The sequence below is a fragment of the Carassius auratus genome, chromosome 9 (assembly GCF_003368295.1).
Source record: "Carassius auratus strain Wakin chromosome 9, ASM336829v1, whole genome shotgun sequence".
NCBI lineage: Eukaryota > Metazoa > Chordata > Actinopteri > Cypriniformes > Cyprinidae > Carassius > Carassius auratus.
Window position 1 is genome coordinate 1,719,524 of NC_039251.1, and position 23,873 is coordinate 1,743,396.

Consider the following 23,873-nt stretch of genomic DNA (forward strand, 5'->3'; position numbering starts at 1 on the left):
CTGGAATGAGAGAGCTGTTTGGAAGTGCCTTATGTGCCTTGGGACTAAGAGTGGAGCAGTTAAAAATATGAGCCGCTAAATCAAACCATATTTCTTATACAGGCAGACAGACATGCGCATGTGCCATGATTATGTGGATAAAGCTGTCAATATAATACAGCAACATGCCAAAGGCATATAAGAGAAAATAACTGCAGTGCCTGCTATAAAGTACCCAAACTCAGATTTCCCAAAGGTCTTATCATGATTAAGTTAAAGGGAATGAGCATTTTTTCCCATGGTAAAAAGGAAAGGTTCAGCATCATCATTTTATAACCTGCATTGGCTGTTCACGCGCTGATCTGGAACATTATGCAACTGAAAAATGCTGATGCTGTATATAAAAAGACAGGTTGAGCTTGTCTGTAATCAGAGCTTTTGTGATCAAGGCCTCAGTTCCTGGCCAAGACAAAAGAAGTGCATTACATCACACCGGTATTATCAAGTAGCCTTCACACTTACTAAAATATTAGCCTCATGAGTTAGCAGGCTTCTGTCCGAAACACAAAGGCTGATGGATCTAGGATCTATTTTTAGCCTGTCTCCAGTGAATGGGGAAAGAGGACACACTTTATCATTCCAAAATGCAACAAAGACCCTAACCTACCTAGGTGTAAACATTATCTTAACATTATCAGTACTGTTTTCATTTCTGTCTGGAGCACGTTAATGGCACAGAGGTGCAATCCTAAAAGTAAGAGACACTATATTAGCAATAATAATTTTCGTCACTTGCTTGAGGTAGTCAGCCAATCACAATGCACTGGATTAGTTGGCCAATCACTGTGCACTTTGTTTTTCAGACCGATGAGCTTTGTAAAAATCGATGCTTTTCAGAAAAGCACAACATAGAGGAGAACCAATAATTTACAGTATATGGAAAATAATGCTGTTGTTTTTTTTACCTTAAACCGCATAGACACATTTCATTACACCAAATACACAGACTCTTTCTCCCTCAGGTGAAACTGCCTTTCAGAACATTAAGAAATAGAAATCCTCATTTTAATATTTCCTGGCTCTTGTTTAACTGATGTTTATACAGTCTCCAGTCGAGTCTCCTTAAATTTCTGAACAGGAAAATGTTATAAAAGTCTCTGGTGCAAAAGATCTCCAATTAATTTTTTAAAGGTCTGTTGGTGGTTGCTAAACATTTCAATGGACCTTTCTCACATTTCCGGGATTCTCAGCAGCGATAGTTGGGTAAACTTGAAGAGCAATGAATGGGAGAGTAGCAAAAATATTTTTTGCATTCCCATTTGCTCAAATAGTCAAACATCACAGTCTTTTGTAAAGGGTCCATTTTAAAATTACAGTCAAAATCAATCATATTGCTTTAGTTTTTCATTCTTTAGGAAATATCTTAGCTAAACTGACTTACCACAACATACCTGAAGTTTTGAACCAAAAGTATTTAACCACTACACCGCCACTAAACCACGGTAGACAGAGTTTAAATAGTAAGAGGAGAACTGTTCCCTTAAAGGTAAAGTGTGACATTTTTCAATCTTAAAATACATGTCTAGATTATTATGCAGAGACAACTATAGGTAAACAATTTGTGGGTTGGTTTCAAAAAACAGCTCTGGAGAGCCATCAAAATATTGCTGTTTGCTCAATCAGCCAGCCAATGGCATGTTTTTTGGGTGGGGCTACCTGTTTAGCTAACCAATGGCAGACAGGAGAGAAATCTGTTTGAAACAGTCATAAATTTAGCATTTGGTGACCAGTGATCCACAAACTCCACACTTCAGCTTTAGGAGCGATATAAAATTTCAAAGGATTTCAACAAAAATAAAATTCTGCCTTTTCTTTTTTTCAGTTTTACATCACAATGTCTTGCCATTTCATATTCAAATCATGTTAACATTCTTGATAAATGATACATTTTTAACTATACCCTAGTAAAACACTTCAATCCTAAACGTCAGTACTTTTTCAATAGTCTGACAGTGAATGGAAGCAGATATATTCTTTTTAACAGCATCTAATACATATATTTAAAATAGCAAACACCACTAACAGAAACTGCCTAAATACAACACAATTAAACAAGATGTACTCATTTTATAAGTTTTAATTTAATAGGAAAAGCTCTAGAACTTAACGGATGCCGGTCATTTTGCCTTGTCCTTTTCATAGCTACAGACTTGAGAATGCTTACAGCAGTTGGCACATTGATAGTAAACAGGCAGAATTAAGTCATTTAAGGAGGCCAGTCACAGCCTCAGGTACATTTGGGGAAACAGTTACATTCCCCTCAGTTTTGCCTTTAGATGGTCTTGTTTTTTATTTTGTTTTTTACAGCGCTGTCATAATTGACTCCACTCTCCCAACTAATACACACAGAAATTCTATAATATATATGTATTTTCTGTTATTTCCTCGCTAAGAACCCGTTTTAGTAGGTATGTGTTTTTGCCTGCTAGACCTGGTACAGTGATCAATGCAAAGTTGTCTTTGGCAAGTATTATTTTAAATAGCTAGAGGAAGAAATGTTTTTCTACACCGGCTGTAAATTTGGACTATGGACTATTTTCATCCAGGTCAGTGTTCCCAGAGGAGCTCATTTCTGGGAGACAGCATGCATTGTTTTAATATAAATCACCCGAAATTATGAGTCTTTTTTGTCATGTAGCTTGAAATGAGACTTCATGATCAAATCCCAAGTTTGAAAACTTTGGCTCACTTCATGTTCTTTACTTGACAAGCTGCTTTGCAAACCCTCAGTCTGTCTGTTGTGGCTAAAAATAAAAGCCAAATTCAGTTGAAGGGGAGACAGATATGAATCTGTGGATAAAATGCATGGATGAATACTGTCATGTAAGAAGACATCAAGGCAAACGCAATGTCTTTTGACAATTCTCACCCCTTTATCCTCTTTGAAAATGTTGGGTCTTTCATAAAAAGGTTTGAATGCACTGAAGCAAATAATAGATGGATGGACAAATGCAGACTGTAAATCACTTGATATAATACTCGTGCCACATCAGATTGCAAAACGGAAGTTGAATGAATAGTCGAGTGTTGAAAGACTGCAGATGCTCCTGGATATAATAAAAATATAATGGACAGGCATGAGAAGGGCTCGTTTCCAGAACGGGAAGCTCTTGGAGGAAATCTCTGCTAAGGCTATTTTGCTCTCGCTGACATACCAGGTCACCGCCAGTCTTCATTTGTCTTGCAGTTGTAGAAAAGATTCCGATAAATTATTTATTTTTATTCTTACGTATGCATATGTGTATGCCTCGCTTAAATACCTAGCTAGCGGCCATGTAACATGACCCAGTTGTCATTATCAGCCCATTTTGAATTAGCATTGCGCTAATCTACTTCAATTCAGATTTGAAGTGTGAACAGGAGTTGGGTCAAGGGGTCGAGAGATAGAAGGTGAGAACATCTGTGAGGTCACACCCACCAAGTCTTGCAGGTAATTTATGCTGAGTAAACATTTGACCTCCTGCGCTTTTAGCACAGACTTTATTCCTCAAGGGTCTTCTGACTTGACACGTTTTGTGCTGCATTTCTTTTGTAAAACTGTACATTAGTCAATATACGCAGTTAAGTTAGTCCACCTTGGCCTTGTCTTTTCTTAGAGAAGCTTCAAACTAAGTCATTTTAAATTTCTTGGCAGACTTCGCATCATGGAAACTGTTGGATAAAGTTGGTAAGATCTGACAATCAGATATTTTCAAGCCACAAACCTTCAGTCTGCTTTCGGATGAAGTCCATATCTCGAATTTTTCTCCCTCTAGTGCCAATATTTGCAGTAATTTAATTTCAACTGCCTCTTCGACCATGACATTTAAAGGACATTTTTGGCCACAGAAGGACAAACTTTGAGAAAAACACAAATGCTTGCTGGATTCTCTCCATGTCGGAGATGTGAAATAGTAATTATCCGTTCATTGGGAACTTATAATTGCACATCTGTTTTTTATTTTATATTCCAAGAATGCAGTTATGTGCTTTGCATTTGATTGCAATTTCTTCATATTTTGTAAGAATTTCATCACACATGCTAGCGTATGAAGATGTGAATTTAATACAGCTATTGTCATTCCCCTTTGTAGTTTTTCTAGAGGTAGAAAAAAAATCTTTTTTCCCCCATTATTCTACAACATATAACTACATACATACTTCAAAATAGCTTGCAGCTGGATTGAGTTACACCTCCCAAGTCTCATTCAAGACAGCAACGAAACCCAGCAGACCAATTGTTTTTAAGTAAACTCTGCTAACAGTTTTATAACCTGGACCTCGTAAAAGAGGGCCAGACTTCTGGTCAGTCCTCTTGATTTGGCTGGAATCCCCATTTGCTTGTCGGTGTGGCAGCTGGGGGCGAGTATGTGTGTGTCCCTAAGGTGATATACGACTGCTGTGTCACGTTCCACATCTGACAACCATCCCAAGATGTACATCATCCATCCTTTTCCCTTTTCCATGTGATTCCTCAATAAAAGAGGGGGTGTGAATGTCAAAGCGGAGGGGAGGGGAGCCGAGAGGGAGGGGAAGGAGTCAGAGCTCACACACAATCGGCATGCGTGAGAGAGAGTAAAAGAGAAACAGAGAGAGGAGAGAGAGCAAGTGGATGAGGGAGAAGGAGAGATCTAAAGGCAATTGTTGCTTAAAAAATTCATTTCTGTCCTAGAGGAGCCAGCTGGGATTGAATACTGCAGGTTAAACGGCACCAGGCAGAAGGTAAGACCACCAGTGTTTTAAAGGTGATCAGGTCATCAGAATTACTTTTCATTGACTGCAAGGTTATCGCTATATATCTATGTTTTACTGTTTCCTTGTTTCGGCAGCACATACCTTTCTTAACAAATACTAAATATAAATATATTAATTAGATATGTTTTTTTTTTTAGAATGTGTGTGTGTGTGTGTGTGTATGTATGTGTGTATATATATATATATATATATATGTGTGTGTGTTATTATTACATTTCTTCAATCTTAAATTTTTTCGTAATATAATGCATTGCCCAAAGTGACATGCTAATTATGGTCATCGTTGACTTCACAATTTAAGAATCCAATTTTAAGAGAGACTGCATATTAATAACATTAAGATCAGACACATAATGATTTTGCTCCGAAATGACTCCAAAATGGCTATATTATAAATGACGAGCTTCACATAATGTGTGCTGTGGGAGATCGGTTGCTAAGGTAAGCCATCAGCTGCTTGTCTAGCACAGACAGGGACTGAATACACAATTTAATGCTAAGCCAGAGGTCGTTAGCTGAGCGCACCAGATGAGAAATCATAGATATTCTGAGGATTGTTTATGGAGCTTGAGGAAGAGGTGAACTAGAACACACTTCCCTCAGGATGTTAGATTTAAAAGCAGACAGTGTCAACCAGTGCGCAACTCATTCATAATCAGTAGGCTACTACATAACAGTCCTTTGATGACTCTTCAAGCTATTTACAAAGATATTAAAATCTGAGGTATTTTCAGAAGATGACGACAGCCGTCAATTTGCACGTCACATTAGAGCGGGAAGGTTAATGGGACAACATAACAGGGTAAACCCTGCCACGGATTTACAGTGCGCAGACCCTTTCATCCTTTAGCATTCCAATCAGACCGGCACTTTTCTGAGAAGCTAAATGTAAAGCTAACATTAGTTTAGCATTGGCTCTCATGGTGCCCTGGCTATTGGCAACAAGCTATTTTCCAATCCACTGTGTTTGTCTTATCTTTATCACAGGAGATATATTTAGTGTGGGCTTTAGTGTGGAGACGTGGTTTACTGGCGTCGGCGTGTGGTGGCAGTGCCCCTGGCATGCTGCTTGGGTTGCAGATGGGCATGGGAGGAGGGCTGCGGGGTGATCCCAGCAGGAATCTGCCCTTTGGTTTATTAAAAGCCGGTCAAACAATAGGGTGCTAAACAAGTAGAAAACAGTGACGTAACCCCTTCACCGGAGGAGGGGGTTTGGGCATGTCAATGTGACTGAGAAGACAATTCTGCTTATTGGCAAATACTAGGCGACCACACGGCTCACTCAACAACTGTGGACTCAGCTGCTGGCAGACCCATCAAGAGCGCCCTTTTGAAGTTTTGATGATACCCTTGTTAGATTACTCAAACGATTAAATGAAATCTGAAGGATTCATTGGAAACATGATTCTTTAAATTTTCTTGTATAATCAACAAATATATTTTATATTATACAACAGTTATGGGGATTTTTAGTGACTCTTTCCTTATGACAGTAGGTGGCAACAAGGTGTCAATTAAGTATTCGTAAAACAATAGGCAAAAAGTACCCAGATAACCTACTACTTCCGCAAAGATTCGGATGTGCGCATCCGATAAAACCTTTACTATCCCATGAGGCCATGGCAGTTGCAAATGGTATTGAAGCCATGCAATTAACACTAAGTCATATGGCAGATAAAGTATGTCTGCATTGCATTCAAACTACGTTCAATCTATATAGAATGTAATTTTTTAATGGTTACAAAGTGTGCTTTAATTCAAATGTAGTTCCTACTTAATAATTCATTACATTTATATAGCACTTTCTGAGCACTCAAAGTGCTTTACATAGAAGGGAGAATCTCCTCCTCCACCACCAGTGTGCAGCATCCACCTGAATGACACGATGGCAGCCATAGTGTGCCAGAACGCCCACCACACCCAGCTCATTTACGGAGAGGAGACCATGATGGTCAGAGGCCAACAGGCAAGTTTGGCCAGGATGCCGGGGTCACATTTCTACTCTTTTCAAAAGACATCCTGGGACATCTAATGACAACAGAGGGTCAGGACCTCGGTTTAAAATCTCATTCGAAGGACCGTGCTTGTTGACAGTATAGTGTCCTTACCCCTATACTGGGGCGTTAGGACACCACACAGACCAAATGGAGAGCACCCCCTGCTCTCCCATCCAGGTACTGACCAGGCTGAACCCTGCTTAGCTTCAGTGGGCAACCAGTCTTGGGCTACTGGGTGATATGGCTACTGGTTAGTACTTAATATGCACACCCAGCTATGTCTTTAAAAATAGGACAGATCATCTTTTCTCCAACGATTCATTCAAAAAACTGAATCATCCAGGAAAAGACTACTGTTTATGATTCTGATTCCTTTTATACAATATTGTGCAATCATTATGATCCAGATTAAATGTTCTTCCAATCTGATTATTTTCTCAGCGTAGTTTGGTTTGAAGGCATTAAGAGACTTTGAGATGGATTACCTCAGAAATTGAGCTCTAACTTAAAATAAGCCCATTTCCTCACAGCAATGTTGAGGAAACTATAACTAATAATGTGGATTCAATTGACTCAATCCACATAATCCAACCCCTTAGGTGGTTTTGAGTAGAAAATCCTCCTTAAAATGACAGTCTGAGCTTTATCTTAAGCAGAAAAAGCAGCAAGGGTTAGAACAGGAGACAGAATTGAGATATCAAGAACCGACCCATGATCCCATTGAGTTCTTTAAAACCACCATGTGAAGATGCCCTGACATGAAAAGCTTGTTGTTCCCACATTTTATACCCCCTTAATCAAATAGACACTATGGTTTTTAATGATATCACAACACCGAGGCCTGAGTGAGGTGAGAAGCAGCACTGAATTGAGTGCAACAACTTCTGCCATACGGCCTTTAAACTGTGGCTGCTTTTGAATGTCAGGAATTTCACAGTTCTAATGGTGCAGACGGCGAGGCCCCTCTCAGGCTTGCCACAGCCTGAGAGGATCAGCCATGTTCAAAAGATCCATACTCTATTTCCACAACCACTAGTGCCACGCCTAGGGACAGTTCATTCCAGGGAACTGCTCCCTGAGTCGCGTTATAGCTACTGACGGGACTCCAGGTTAAGACGCACTCCCTAAGAGAGCAGTCTGTCCTGAGAGTTCAGTGCAGCAGGGTTTTGGCATGTCTCACCCAGCCCTGGCTCCTGCCTTCCTCTTAAATTTGTTTACTGTGGGATAAAATTTGGCAGTTAGTGAAGGTAAAAGATACACTGTTTTGCATCTTGCAATTTGGAAATATTATAGGGATAGCTCACTTTTACTCACCCTCGTGTCGCTCCAGTGACTTTGTTTCTTCCGAGGGACACAAAAGATGATATATTCAAGAATGTTTCAACTTTTTATGCAACCAATAAACATGTTAAACAACAATGACTTCACCGCATGGAACAATTTTTTTTATTTCTTCTCCACAAAATACTAAAGTAATAATATAATATAGGGAGCACTTTATTTTAAGGATTAGTTATCACTATCAACTAGTTGTTTATAAGCATGCATATTATTAGCTGTTTAATTAGTACTAAAAAAGCACATGTTAATGCTTTATTCTGTATAACCCTATTCAAGACCTTTTTATCAACTATTACTAACCATAAATAAGCAGCAAATTAGGAGTTTATTGAGGGAAAATGCCTAGTTATTGGTGAACATGTGTTCCCTATTCTAAAGTGTTACAATAATATATATATATATATATATATTTAAATATATATATAGAGAGAGACACACACACCAAGATGGTTTACTTATTTTACTTATGCATGGAAGAAAAACTGCAAGACAAAATATGTCAGAATTAGTCCCACCTTCTAATTTAAAAGGTCAATTGCCAATTTGTGAAGCAATTGTGTCACTGCAACCACTGTTTGAAGCTTCAGTTGCCATAGAAACAGTCATAGGCTTGCCCTTAGGATGACTGTATTTGCACACTGACTGGACCACCCTCAAGTATACACCATATAAACCATTTGAGTGTAAAAAAAAAAAAAGAAAAAAAGAAAAACATAATGAGACATAAGCCCTATTGAAAACACCATCATGTCAGATTTTGCTGCTGATTTGAAAAATGTTATTAAGTTATGAGTTTCTGAGATTTCTGTATTTCCTCAATTTAAGTAAACAGGAGTTGGTCTTGCATGCCAGAAATAGCTTCCCAGAGGCGTTGCAAATATGGCCACTGAGTGAACTGACTTTGTTAAATGATGATAGAATTTAAATTTTTAGAGTGTTTTACAATGTATCACACTGTGGCAAAACTATTCTGGTGAAACACTTTGTTTTAGACACTCCCGAAAATGTCCATGCTGAGAAAAACAAGTTCTTGTCTCTGTCTCTGATTGTACTGTGAGAGCTAATTAAATCACTAATTTGATTACATCTTGCATCAGACAGTTGTTATGCTAAGATTCCAGCACGTCAAAGCTCATTTTCCTAGTCTATAAACTCCAAAATGTAAGTGTACAAAAGTGAATAGATACGAAGCCAGAGAGGGAAACAATTCCTCTGCTCAGAGGTGGACAGATGTGGTGGATTCCGTTTAAGATGGAGGTGATTGTAAGTCCTTCTGCCATTTGTAGACACACTGGGCTTTATAAATCTACAGGCTAAAGCAGGTGTGGATGCTATGGTGGTCAACATTACCTTACATTGACTTCTGGCAAGAAGCAACACACCCACAACTGTCCTAACAGCACTAGAAGCTTTTGACTGATGAAGCTGCCATAGATGATTGCGGCATGAGGTCACCGTCTCATTGTTTATGAACTAAATTGGATCTGTAGTTATCTTTTGAGCTGGGGTGTCTACACTGCATTGTAAATGCCCATTACGGTGCCTACAGATCACTGCCGCAGACGTCCTCCACCAGGTTTGAATGTCAACAGTCTTGTCTGGGCACAATGATGATGATGAAGATGGCGGCTGGTATGCCCAATACTAAATAAATGACGAAGCAAGAGCCTCCTGTATTTAAAGCATCTGAGTTAAGAACAGACTGTGATATGTGCTTTTGTAAACCCCTCAACACATGCTCTCCGGTGCAGTTAAACATTTCAGGGAGTATTTATTTAAACAGGCAAATTGATACCTAAAATCCTTATGCGAGGAATGCTAAAGTTAAATGAGTCGCTCCGGTAAGAAAAACACAAGGAGAAAGCTTTAAATTAGTCTGATGTGCTTGTGATTTTGGAGCAATTGCGGGTTTCGAAATAAAATTGGAAAGAGGTTTAGACATAATGCAAGGCATTGTTTTAGTGAATGATAATTTCCTCTCTGTCTGATCCAGGTTTGCAGAGTCGGTTACCCTCAGGGCTCTGCTACTCATTCTCCCTCTCATTACACCAAACCTTTTAGCAGTTGTGGCTCAGTGAATTTAACTGCCGCGCATTGTCATGAGGACTGTAAAGCACAAAGCTCATGAAAAAAGAAGTATATATATAAATAAATATGTACCTATGCTGGCAGTTGTTTCGCTGTCATGAGAGAACTTGCGTGGAGACTTATTTCGTTTTATGAAAAATTCATTTCTGGGGAAATTCACTGCAGGCTGTTTATTAATATATTAGGTTTCTTCGCCGTGTAATAAAAACACCATGTTTTTGTTCAGTGTTGGGATTGTTAGAATAACACTACAGCCGTCTGCCAGCACTCCTCATACATCACAGCCCACTTTTTCCTGGCTGGAGACATGGCAGCAATCACCTTAACCAGTTGGCAAAGGCACAACAGACATCTGTCTCGGGTCATCTGTCACTGCTGGGTTCCCATGCAGACAAACTCCCACTCTCCTTTACTCTGCACCTTACCTTACCTGCGCAGTCCCTCCACTAACAATTTAAACAGCTCCGCAAACTGGCCGTAACGTGTGAAACATTACCTGATATCACACTCTCAGGTGGGTGTCTTTACTGCAGCTTGCGTCCTGGACTAACCATGGTTCCTTTCTTTACCTTTCACAGACACATCCAGACCACTAAAGAGGATGGCTGAGTTCAAAGAGAACACTCACTATATGTTTCGGTTCACATGTGCGGCATCAACATCACAGTGGAGAGCTCTTTGTTGTGTTCTGTAGGAGACGAGTCAAGTTTTCTTTTCTTTTACCTGTGGAAGTTGCGGACAATATGAGGAACTCAGTCGCTCTGAGCCAGCCTGGGATTCTTCTTCTTCTGGTCACATGTCCCCTGCTGACAATCCTGCATGGTGTAACCTGTAAGGCAGAGAGTGGACACTTAGGGGACAGTGATCCTGACAGGTGTATGAGACATCATTTTGTTGAGACCATTACACATCCTATCTACAAGTGCAATTCAAAGGTAAGATGCCAAAATGTTGATGAACTTAATTGAACAATGATATACAGTTTAGCGAGGGAGTCATTCAGGACTCAGAAATGCATCTGAACAACTTATTGACTGAGCTAACACACGAGTTACAGGATGTTTATCTTTTTGACTGAATAGTTAAAATGAATGACTGACTCCTTAAAAAGAATCAGAATCATAACAATTAAGACAAAAACTACTATCATAGTAGTATCCCGTAGTAGCAAAACTAAATCATTTTTGTAATTGAAACAAATTTTCAACGAAGTAGAAGTTGAAAGGTTCCATTAGTTAATGTTAGTTAACTACTTTCGTTAACATGAACTAAGCAAGAACAATCCTTCTACAGCATTTATAAGTCTTAGTTCATGTTAATTTCAACATTTACTAATGCATTATTTAAATCAAAAGTTGTGCTTGTTAACATTAGTTAATGCACTGTGAATTACCATGAACTAACAATGAATAACTGTATTTTCATTAACTAACATTAACGAAGATGAATAAATACAGTAATAAATGTATTATTCATTGTTTGTTCATGTTAATTAATACAATAACTAACATTAACTAATTTCTTGCATCTCACCGATGTCAACTTAATTTTTGTCGCCTATCAGTGTGGAGAAATTTTTGTGGCCTTGTTTAAAAAAAAAAAAAATTCTTATTAGCATCCAAGTCAAAGTCACACAAAATCAAGCTCCCATGATTACAACCTCCAAGACCATTACAAAAATGGTCTTGGAGGTCAGATCCTTTTGTAAGACAATACACTCTATACACCCACAACTTTCCTGCTAACAAGCTGCTTAAAAACAAATCAAGTCTCCTGGTGTTTAAAAGGTTTTACATTTAAATACGGAGCCCAGGGATGTCGCTCATAATTAGAACCCAAGGCTGAGAAGAAACCTTGTTTTCATTTATTGAATCAGATAGCATGGCTGGCTTGTCTAATGACCTCTACCTTTAGGTACTTTGACACCTTGGCAAGGAACACTGCCTGTGCACAGTCTGCCTGTGCGGCCCAAAGCCTCGCCAGAAATAAGCTCTCAGGGGGTGCATAAAATGTCTGGGAGATGGCACAGTTCCAGGGCTCCACGCAGTGCTGTGCCTGACTCATTTTTTGGTTATCGAAACAAAAGAGTGCCTCAAAAACATCCCCTCAAAACAAAGCCATCGATAATAAACACTCTGGGATGAGTTCCAGATGCTCTGATTCACCTGTACCCCTCAGAAGGGCAGCCTCTCATGATCTGTATATCGTGAATTAAGATTCTTAGGCTCTTGTTCTTGCAAACCCAGCTGGGCTGTGTCAACAAATATCCAACTTCCAATAAACTAAAGATGAGCTAGTCAGCCACCTGTGCTTGAGCTGAAAATATTCATTCTGCAAGCATTACACACTGCATTTTCTAATTATGAGACAGACTACCTCGATAATGTAAAAGCATTGGGTAAATAAAGGAAAACGTAGTTGGTTTAACATCCATTCAAGGATCTAAACACGGCAGCTGAGATTTTTTTTACTGTTGCTTCCAGAAAGTGGTTAGTGAATAGGGTTGGGAAAAAATACTGATATAACAATTAATCATAATTTTCATTTTAAAGATCTCTACTTCTTGGTCTGGATCTTGTATCTTGACCTTTGAGTCTCATTCAGCAAAAAGTTCTAATCTTTATTCAAAGCATTTATTTAATTGCTAAAAGGTTCAATTTTATGATAAAATGTTAAAGGGTTCATCAGATGCTACATGCACTTTTACAAGTTGTTTGAACTGAAATGAGTGTTGGCAGTGTGTGTACACAACCACCCTATAATGATAAAATCTACTATATCTATTAAAATATTTACCCCTTTTTCAAATCGAGCCGATCTCAGAAGCCTGTTTTTGTGACGTTACACAGTCATGCAACCCCCCACAATAGTTTGATTGACAGTAGCGTTTCAGTACAGACTGGACTTGTGTCTTACCTTAGACCCGCCCTGAGTGAGCTGTCATCAGCCCACCATTGTTTCAGATGTAGACAAGAATGTCTCCTAAGTGATTGAGGTGTTTTGTTGTTGGATGTAATAATGAACCCAACAGTCATTGTTTACTCTAGTGGATTACGTTTGTTTCTGAAGGGAATGCGCCCCGATCTACCTAAATGCGTCTATCTTCACGCGACTCATTCTTGGTCTAACTTCACCAACAGAAAAAGTAAGTATAAGGTGTCTTAATCAATCTTTGCAAATCGCCTTTCCTAGTAATGTTTCAAGATGAATAACCTAAAGTTAACAGTCCCTCAGAGAGTGGCCCAGAAGATATGGGCGGGGTCAGGAGAGCTCATTAACATTTAAAGGAAAATGCTACAAAACGGCTTGCTCTGAAAAGAGCTGTTTTTGACAGGGTAACAAGGTGTTTTTTACACTATCACTGAGAAATTTTAACCAAACTGTTACAGACTTTTCATTAAGACCCTAAAGAATCATATCAATTGTGAGAAATGGCCATCCGATGACCCCTTTAACATTTTCATCAGGCAACTTTGCAGAACAAGCAGTCATACCAACATATATGTAATTTTTTATTCTGAATTAGGAACATTATTATAATACAGCCAAAGATACATTACAAGACAAATAAACTGCAGAGTCCTGAGTATTTCATTAATTTGTCATTTGACAAATGCAACCAATGTAGTCAGATTCAAATAAAAATTACTCTTATGAACCGGTTTGTTTTAGTGAATAAAAAAAAACATTCAGTGCAACTGGTGTAGTACCACTGACAAAGCACTGACTCTTTTGAATCGGTGCTTTTTAAGTCAATCGATATGTGGTTTTATTAACAAAGTTCGGGAGAAGCACGATCAGATAATCATCCAATTTGGTACAGGTGCATCTCGTTTAGCTAATCATCTTATAGCACGCACGCGTATATATATCCAGTCTTCCTACCTCCTGTCCCACGACAGTTTTTCGGCATAGACCGTCTGTCAGCATTCGGTTCGCTCTGTCAGCATTCGGTTCGCGCTGTCCGTCATCTTATCACAGGCCCAATCTTCCTTCCGACGAAGATATCTATCCGCCGAACACCAACAAGCGTCATCGCGTCAGCTGCTCTTCTCGCCAAGCCACACGTTGTGGCCAAAAGCTCGTGCAAATCCTTGAGCTCGCCTCACTCGGCAACACGATTTTCTCGCCAGGACCGGGCTCTATTATAATGCTGGATCGCAGCCGTGCTCCAGTTCTCAGCGCAGTAAACCTCTCTCGCTTTTTCAGCCGTGGCGCAGTTCGATGCTGCCTCCACTAGCGGCGAAGACCGTGCGTTGTTGTAGTGGCATGTCGTTCGTGAAAGAATCGTTTTTTTCGAATGAATCTTCTAGGCGAACGAATCGTTCTCGGTTTACACTCATTCATGAAGAATTTTTTCAGAGTTGTCATCCACAATGAGCGAGTTTCATATGAGTCTCAGAGATCGAGAGCTCTCATTCGTGAACGAAAGGACTAAACCGGTATACATGTCGAGTTGATTAAACAGATACATGTCGTTCGTAAACGCAAGGAACTCTTATCAATTTTGTTAAGATGAGAGTAAACCGGGTCAGTTAGCCATTTAGCATGTCAATCTTGCAAAATGTAAAGCGCAGTTATAGGTACTGTGCACATATTGTTTACATATTTAGCATACAAAAGATAAATTCCACGTTTAATCCCCGATTTATGAACGTGAATATATAGATCAATATATGAACCGTCTGACCAAACAATTAAAATGCTAATCATGCAAGAAAACCTCTTGATTTGCTCATCTGAACAATTTAAATAGACGTTATATATAGAATGCGCTTATGAAGACGCCAAAATTTGTTAAACGGCGTTATGACTTAACTTTGTCCGATGACGATGCCACTTTTTAACCACGAAGCAAAGGCTTTTTGCAGAGTTGTCATCCACACCGAAATGTCTAAAGACATTACATTTGCTTTACTGTGCATGTTTAAACCTCACTGAGATGATACAGACATAAGTTTCATGCAATTATTCCGGCAGGATCAATTATTTAAGGACATTTCACCATTTACTGGCATGATTATTCAGAATTTTTCACGCTACTGCCTCGTGTTTGGCTGCAGAACAACAAGTGTGAGTAAATTTTCTATCGTCTTTTTAGGACTGTTATATGAAAAGCATGCAAAGTAAATGTCTTTAGAAACGGCTTGAATTTGAATTACTGCAATTAACGTTACTGCTATAGACATGTCTATTGGTACAATGGTTTATAAAACTAAACATGCTACATTGTTTCAAAGCCTCTATTTTCACAGTCCATACTACAACAGGAAAACAGCATCCCAAATTTATCTGCTCCGGAGGCTGTTTAAAAGGGCCCAAAGGCCAAAACAAGAGGAAAAGATGCTTTTCCAACAGGACTGTATTAATTCAGACAAGGTTTGAGCAATTGTCAAATCAGCCAACAACTACAGCAGCCAAAGCAAGCATGAAGCTACTTTTACTTGCAACACGGGCCTGCACATCTCAGTATTTCCATCCTGTTACTTCTGCTAGCAGTGCAGGCTACACAGGTTCTTCAAGACATCACACACCCCAGCCCCTTCCCACGACCCACAGCTACAGCAGCTGAAGCAAACGTGAGGCCGCCTCCATTCGTAAACGCGCCCTCAACTCTTCCGCTCCCTCATGCTACTAACCATTTTTCTGTTCAGTGGCCTCCAGCTCCAGATTTGCCAGAAGGCAGAGGGTACCAAGACCTATTATTGGTCAGGCCGATTATTTTATTTATTTATATATCTATCTCGAACCCTCTTCAGCCAACCCCTCTAACGCCAGCTCATCCCCTTTCACTAAAACTCCTAATCTACCATAGCTAACTCTCCTAACATGCCCTATCTATCTGTAATGGTCAATCCTCACTTCAGCCATCCTTCCGCAGGAGCTTTCTCTGTATCTCCCCACCGCCGCAGCATTGACCGCTCCCGCAGGAGCCTTTTCTGTTTTTTCCTCACTGCCGCAGCAGTCTCCGCTTCCGCAGGAGCCTCTACCTATATTTCACCACTGCCGCAGCAGTGTCTGCTCCCGCAGGAGCCTCTACCTATATTTCACCACTGCCGCAGCAGTGTCTGCTCCCGCAGGAGCCTCTACCTATATTTCACCACTGCCGCAGCAGTGTCTGCTCCCGCAGGAGCCTCTACCTATATTTCACCACTGCCATAGCAGTGTCTGCTCCCGCAGGAGCCCTTTCCATCCTTCCCTACTGCCGCAATTCTCGCTGCCGCAAGAGCCTCAAAAATAAATAAATAAATAAATAAATAAATAAAAATATATATTTTATGTCCATTCTCCAATTCAACCTCATCAGGCTCGCTTTTGTCTAACTCCGGAACGCCCAATCTAAATTCACGATGGACCCTCATTTCATCAACGACTCTGGTATAAAAAAAAAAAAAAAATTAATCGAGTAACAAAATGTGTTGTTGCTTAATTATACTGATGTGCGCATGCACAGTAAATCTGATGGGTAGGATAAAATGTCAGGACCCCGGACCTTTATTTAGTCGGGTTGACGTACCTTTTCAGTTCTGTGTATGTGATGTGACGCTAGTTTTACTTAAAGTCAAATGCTCATGAACTGACTGTCAGAGCAGTTCTGGAGATGTTGTTCATGTGTTCAAGTCCTCATTTAGTGAGACAGCAGACGCAGAAATTACCTTGAGAGTAATGCGCGCTTCAGTGTGTGTGTGAAAAAGGAAGTCGCGCTCCTGCTCCATTCATTAACAGAGACACACAGAACATGCAGGATTTACATTTAAACACTGTTCCGTCTTAATATTTAGAGATATTAATTCGTGAATCGGATGTAAGTGCAATTACCTATTTTGATTAATTCATTCAAAAAAAAAAAAAAAAAAAAAAAAAAAAAAAAAAAAAAATTCATTGCGAAAGAACCCGACGTGAGATTTAGAATAAATTAAAAGAGGCTTCGAAGCAGAGGAATTTGCCTACATCATTTTTTGTAATCGCGTTACTCGAGGAATCGTTTCAGCCCTAATCTTAAGCAGCTCAAAAGGGGCCTCTCACATAATCCGATAGATGCCCTCGGTTGTTGTTCATCAGACATTTAAAAAAAAAAAAAAAAAAAAAAAAAAAAAATTTATATATTCCTCCTTAAATCATGTTGTGTACTTGAATAATAGAAGCCTCTCAGTTATCGTTTCTTCGGCCAAAGTAAGGGCCCTCCAGCCATCGTTACAATCTCCTTGCCTATTTCAGCATCGGACAGGGCTCTCCCTTCCGGTGCAGCTGGGCAGTGGCTCCCTTCGGTCGCAGTGTGAGCCTTTCATCTGTCATTGAGTTGCGCTGCGCGCTCAGCGGCAGATGGGGGTATCCCTCCCGGTGCAGCAGAGCCACAGGCCCCCTTCGGTCGTTGTGACAGCCCTCCATCCGATGCATCAAATTAAGCCGCTTATACAGTCGCAAGGGGGACTCTCCCTTCCGGTGCAGCAGAGCCGCAGCTCCCTTCGGACGCAGCGAGAGTCCCTCCATCAGTCGCGTTTTCTTGCCTACTCCGTATCGGACGGGGCTCCCCTACCGGTGCAGCAGACCCACGGCTCCCTTCGGTCGCAGGGTGAACCCCCCGTCTGAGTTATGTTGCATGCTCAAGGGCGGACCGGGATCTCCCTCCCGGGGGAACACAGCCGCTGGCTCCCTTCGGTCGCAGCAGGAGCCCTCCATCCGATGCATCAAACCGTTCCTCGAATCTTCTTGCCTATTCTGCATCTGATGGGGCTCTCCCTTCCGGTGCAGCAGACCCACGGCTCCCTTCGGTCGCAGGGTGAACCCCCGTCTGAGTTATGTTGCATGCTCAAGGGCGGATAGGGTTCTCCCTCCCGGGGGAATAGAGCTGCTGGCTCCCTTCGGTCGCAGTGAGAGCCCTCCATCAGACGCATCAAGCCATGCCTCGCTTCGCAAGGGGGACTCGCCTTTCCGGTGCAGCAGAGCCGCAGCTCCCTTCGGACGCAGCAAAAGTCCCTCCAACAGTCGTATTCTAGTTAGCGTCAATCAGGGCTCTCCCCTCCGGGGCAGCACTCCTGCTGCAGAGTTGCGAACCCCCTACGGAGGCTGGGAGAACCCTCAGAGGCAAAAAACCGTGCCTCCATAAACCCGCAATGGGGGACTCCCCCTTCCGGTGCAGCAGAGCCGCAGCTCCCTTCGGATGCAGCGGGAGTCCCTCCAACAGTCGCGTCTCTTTGCCTTCTCAGCATCGGACTAGGGCTCCTCTTCCGGTGCAGCAGACCCACAGCTCCCTTCGGTCGCAGTGTGAACCCCCCATCTGAGTTATGTTGCATGCTCCACGATGGCTAGGGATCTCCCTCCCGATGGGGTACAGCCGCTGGCTCCCTTCGGTTGCATTAGGAGCCCTTCATCCGACGCGCCAAACCGCGGCTCCAATCTCATTGCCTATTTAGCATCTGACGGGGCTCTCCCTTCTGGTGCAGCAGACCCACGGCTCCCTTCGGTCGCAGTGTGAACCCCCCGTCCGAGTTATGTTGCATACTCTATGGCGGCCAGGGATCTCCCTCCCGATGGGATACAGTCGCTGGCTCCCTTCAGTCGCAGTGAGAGCCCTCCATCAGATGCAACAAACCGCGCCTCGTACTCAGCCGCAAGAGGGACTCTCCCTTCCGGTGCAGCAGAGCCGCAGCTCCCTTCGGAGGCAGCAAGAGTCCCTCATTTCTTGATATCTGGCATTGTGCTCCTCCCATAAGCGGCATGGAGGGCTCGCTGGTAAGACGTTGCGAGCCGCAGCTCTCGTCGAACACTGCACGGGCTCTCCAGGTCGCTCTGCATTTTCTTCCCAACACGCATATTTTGGGGGGCAACTAAATTTTATCTCTCTGGCTGCTGTCCTATGGCTTTAAGCTTCTTTTGGGGAGTTATTTGGGTTCGGGCTATGCTCCGGGCCCGGACCCCTCCCCCAGGACAGCACGCCAAAATATGCCTACCATTTGCCTTCAGATTAGATGTAAGGGTGAACTCGTGAAATGTGGTTTTATTAACAAAGTTCGGGAGAAGCACGATCAGATAATCATCCAATTTGGTACAGGTGCATCTCGTTTAGCTAATCATCTTATAGCACGCACGCGTATATATATCCAGTCTTCCTACCTCCTGTCCCACGACAGTTTTTCGGCAACCCTCCTCCACCCCAACTCCTCACTTCTAATCTATTTATCCCAAATTGGGATAGGGGGAGTTATTTGGGTTCGGGCTATGCTCCGGGCCCGGACCCCTCCCCCAGGACAGCACGCCAAAATATGCCTACCATTTGCCTTCAGATTAGATGTAAGGGTGAACTCGTGAAGGTGCAATTGCAAGTATGATATTGATTTTACACAACAGTTCAATAACCAAGAAGTTAATATTTCTAAACAAAACCACAAAGGAATAATGTTAAGTTCCATCAAATAGAGGTAGGGTTCCTGAATGAATCAAAATTGTGAAAAAAATAATAAAGTTCAGTGACACACTCGTGAAGACAATCACTTGTCACCAATTGGCTTAATGTAATCTTCTGAAAGAATCCTCACAAACTAATGCACAGACTGAAGCCTGAGTATGTGTGGAGTGGCAAACACGTATAACTAACAAATCATTTCTTGGATATGTAATCAAAATGGACACTATAGACAATGTGAAATACTTTTCCACTCTGGTAATAAATCGGAAAACAATTTGAATTATGCAATGAACTAACAGTTAAAATTTCCTGTCTCAAAAACAATTTCTGATTGACAGGCAAGTACACAGGCCCATTGTCTAAAAGCAGCACAATGGATTAAGCTCAACTCAGTCACCTTTAAAGAAGCTTGTTACACATTGCATTAGTTATGAGGAAGGCTGTTGCTTCCATGCAAATTTCAGCAGTGCGACACAATAGGATCCACCTGCGCAGTCACTCTGAGATAAATATAGAGGGGAAGATGGCTTACATCTGCTGCCCAGCTTTTGTCACCTTGGATATCCATCTTCCGTTGGCCACACACCTCCACTGCACCTCCCTCTGAAATACCCCACATCTCTCCACCGTTTGTTTTACGAACATGGCCGTATGCCTACAGTTTCAGGTAACATTAAATAATGACATCAGCTAAAAGCAGCAAGCAAATGCCGCTTCATTCATGGACGTCGGACCATGAGTGATGCATATCGGGTGCTTTTTGGCTTTAGTCAGGCTAGTGTTCCTTATAATGCGGGTGACACTCCGCTAACACTATGCAGCTGAAAGACAACATGACATAGGAGTCCATTTACGGAGTGTTCAGGAATGTGGCGGCCTGTGGTCTGGCCAGCACCTCATATTCCGAATCAGTAGACCATTGAACTGGGTCACGTTTGTGTCTATCATTGTAGATGCGCAACACTCATTAAGCTTTAATTACCAGAGCACTCTTATATAGGACAGAGCATTTTTTGATGAGTGAATCCCTCTTTATCAGCCAGTAACTTCAGCGATGTTGCCAGGTGGATCACTGAACACCATAAGTCGGTCCCACAAAGTGCAAAGCCATTCATCTGTCACACAACAATCCTCACAAAGCAAACGAGGCAAATTATTAGATTGAGGTATTTGGGGGAGTCAAGTTGCTTGAGCATCCAGGTCTGGGAGAGATCAACCACACTCCCATCAACATGTAGGTGCAAGGTCAAGGTGAGAAAGTACACAAACTTTCATTGTTCAGCACTTCAAATTTAGTCCTGACACAGGGGTAAAACTAGAGATGCACGGGACTCTTGCTTTATATTAGCTAAACATGTTTGTGTACAAGTTCCACTGGTGAAACTACTAAAGAAAATAATTTCTTAATACACATTCCACAATTTATGTATCAAAAAGTGGTATAGCCAATTTAGGACTACAAAAAGGAAGAATGAAAATGGCTTCATTTCCTTCTTTCTTTCTTTCTTTCTTTCTTTTTTTTTACTTCATTTCTTAAAAAAATTAATTAATTAAAGGGATAGTTCACCCAAACTAGAAAATTCTGGCATTAATCGCTCACCCTTGTGTCGTTCCAAACCTTTAAGACCTTTGTTCATCTTTGCAACACAAATTATGATATTTTTGATGAAATCCGAGAGCTTTCTGACCCTGAATAGACAGCAACGCAACTACCATGTTCAAAGCCCAGAAACGTAGAAAAGACATCGTTGAAGGGGTCATTGGATGCCCATTTTCCACAAGTTGATATGATTCTTTAGGGTCTTAATGAAAAGTCTATAGCATACTTTGGTAAAAAAACACTCTTTTTTTACCCTGTCATAATTAGCAAGCTGTTTTTAGTCCATGCGCTTTAAATGATAATGAGCTCTGCTGACCCCCCCCCCCCCCCCCCTTCCATGAGGTGACGAGCAGACTGTAAACTTGATTAACTAGCATGTTATTAGGAAAGGCAATTTGCAAAGATTCATAAAAAACCCTTATACTCCTTCTGTAAATGAAGCTGGACCACAAATGATTACCTCGAACATAGACGCATTTAGGAAGATCAGGATTGGCGCATACCCTTCAAAAACAAAAGTAATGTTAATATCTTCATTTGTGATCTGAAGACAAATGAAGGTCTTATGGGTTTGGATGGAACAACATAAGGGATATTCCTTGAACTATTCCTTTAAACAAATTGGGCTCAGATTCAGATTTTGTAAATAGTTTGATTGATACATAGACAGACAGATAGATGGACAGCCTCCTCAAACATGGGACTAATTAACCTTTTTTGCTCTACAGATGGTTCTCCTGGCTCGATGTGAGGGTCACTGCAGCCACACGTCCCGCTCGGACCCGCTGATCTCTTTCAGCTCTGTCTTGAAGCAACCTTTCAAAAGCACGTGTTTCTGCTGTCGTCCACATACCTCCAAACTGAAGGCGGTGCGTCTGCGATGCTCGGGCGGGACACGGATAACCGCGACTTACCGTTACATCCTCGCGTGCAGCTGCGAGGAGTGCAGCTGAATAAATTTGTCATGGAGAAAGACCCTCTGGCTGAAACACATAAAAAAAGTTGAAGGTACACTTTATTGCAGATGATTCAGAGCAAGCATTTTACGATTCATTAGCACTGTCGCAATGTTGCCAACAACCCATCAAGACTTCAAGAAGAATCACGTCACATGTAAAGCGGCGCATGCACTCGGATTTCCAGATGTCACCCCACCAGTCGCACCTGCGCATGCGCTCAGCCAGTCAATTTACTTTTATTGCATTCCATTGTTTTGATCACTGTGTGTGTAAAATAGCGGATGCCGACAACAAAATCGTGAAGAAAATCTGATGAAGCTGAAGGGGAGTCACTTTGGCAGCCTATGTGACTTGATACACAGAACAGGACAGAATCGTTTGCATAGACAATGCAAGTGGTGATGAACTATAAAAGTTTGAGTTGTGTCTAGAATAGAAATTGATAGTTCACCCCCTTAAGCCTGGTTTAGAATCACATGACAAAATGTTGGGGTGAATTTACAGTTTATGGTCTCTGGATTTGCTAACGTTCCAGCATACATTTTTGCTTCATTATACTGGCTTAATATTTAAACAATGAAAAATACTCTTGTAACGATCGTATTGCCAATTTTAGACTTTGTAAACCTCCTACAGCTTTTTTACTGTGGAGTTCAGAGCAATCTACCATGCCAGACTGTATGTGGAAAATGTCAGTGTTAAGTCTGTTTATTTCATCATCAAAGTCTCGCAATGGCTCATGACACATAATAGCAGTAGGCTGTCAAGCTAATCACGTACAGTTATGATAACTATGATGTTTGCAATGTGGTATTGTACAGTAAATGATGATTACCATATATATCTATAAAAATGAAAGAAAATGTATTGTTCCTCAAATGTCTGTTGTCTGTTGAAATAAATTCACCCTCTACAAATTGCTGTACCTGTACAAATTGCTGAAATGATGATAGTTTGCTTGCTAGACAGGTTTGTACTCCACTACATACCTGACAGCTTTTTGGGCTCTGCACATGAATCTAATAAACAGTGCCCTTTTGTTTTTAAAGACTGACTGGCTGCCTTGTGCTAGCTGTCTTGTTACACATACTTTGGCTCCTCCATACAATGTGACTTTCAGTGGGGCTATAATTAACTTAATGGCTAATTTGACAGCATGACAGACAGTCCACATAATAGCTGTCAGTTGAGTTCTCTGTAATTTTTATGGCTGCCCTAAGACATCTCGCCACACGGTCGGCTGCAGAACCGAGGCACCCGGTTAGATGTCATACCACATTGTTCTCTGACCTTCCGTTAATTCTAACAGAACGTTCCAGGTGTTGTACACATGTGCTTCTTTATTCCCTTTCTAACAAGTGATAATTCAAGCAAAACCGACAAGTGTTTTAAACAGAATGAGGTTAAGTATTTCACCTGATTACTGTTAATTGAAGCCAGTCCTGATTTTGGCCCAGAAGTGTGCCTCTTTCTTTTTCTGTGATGTCCACTTGAGTGAAGATGATGTTTCACCATCTAAAACAAAAAAGGTAAGTCATTTTCTCTCAGAAATCGTACAGAGATCCCATGATTCTGGTATAAAAGACAAGGGAATTGTGATCATTGAATCGACACATGCCTGCAATATCCTTTTAATTTCTCACAAGATACCAACATGAGGCAGTGTTGTATTCTGTCCTTTCACGTTATTAAACTGAAACCAATATCAG

The 23,873-nt window shown here is 41.2% G+C and overlaps 1 protein-coding gene across 1 annotated transcript; it reads left to right on the forward strand.

The window, feature by feature from the left end:
* Window positions 1-4,577: 4,577 nt before the first annotated feature.
* LOC113108169 (norrin) lies at window positions 4,578-23,178 on the forward strand. The gene is made up of 3 exons (XM_026271017.1): window positions 4,578-4,740; window positions 10,778-11,134; window positions 21,934-23,178. Exons 2-3 carry the CDS (start codon window positions 10,943-10,945, stop codon window positions 22,156-22,158), a joined length of 417 nt encoding a protein of 138 aa, XP_026126802.1. The 5' UTR covers window positions 4,578-4,740; window positions 10,778-10,942; the 3' UTR covers window positions 22,159-23,178.
* The last annotated feature ends 695 nt before the right edge of the window (window positions 23,179-23,873 follow it).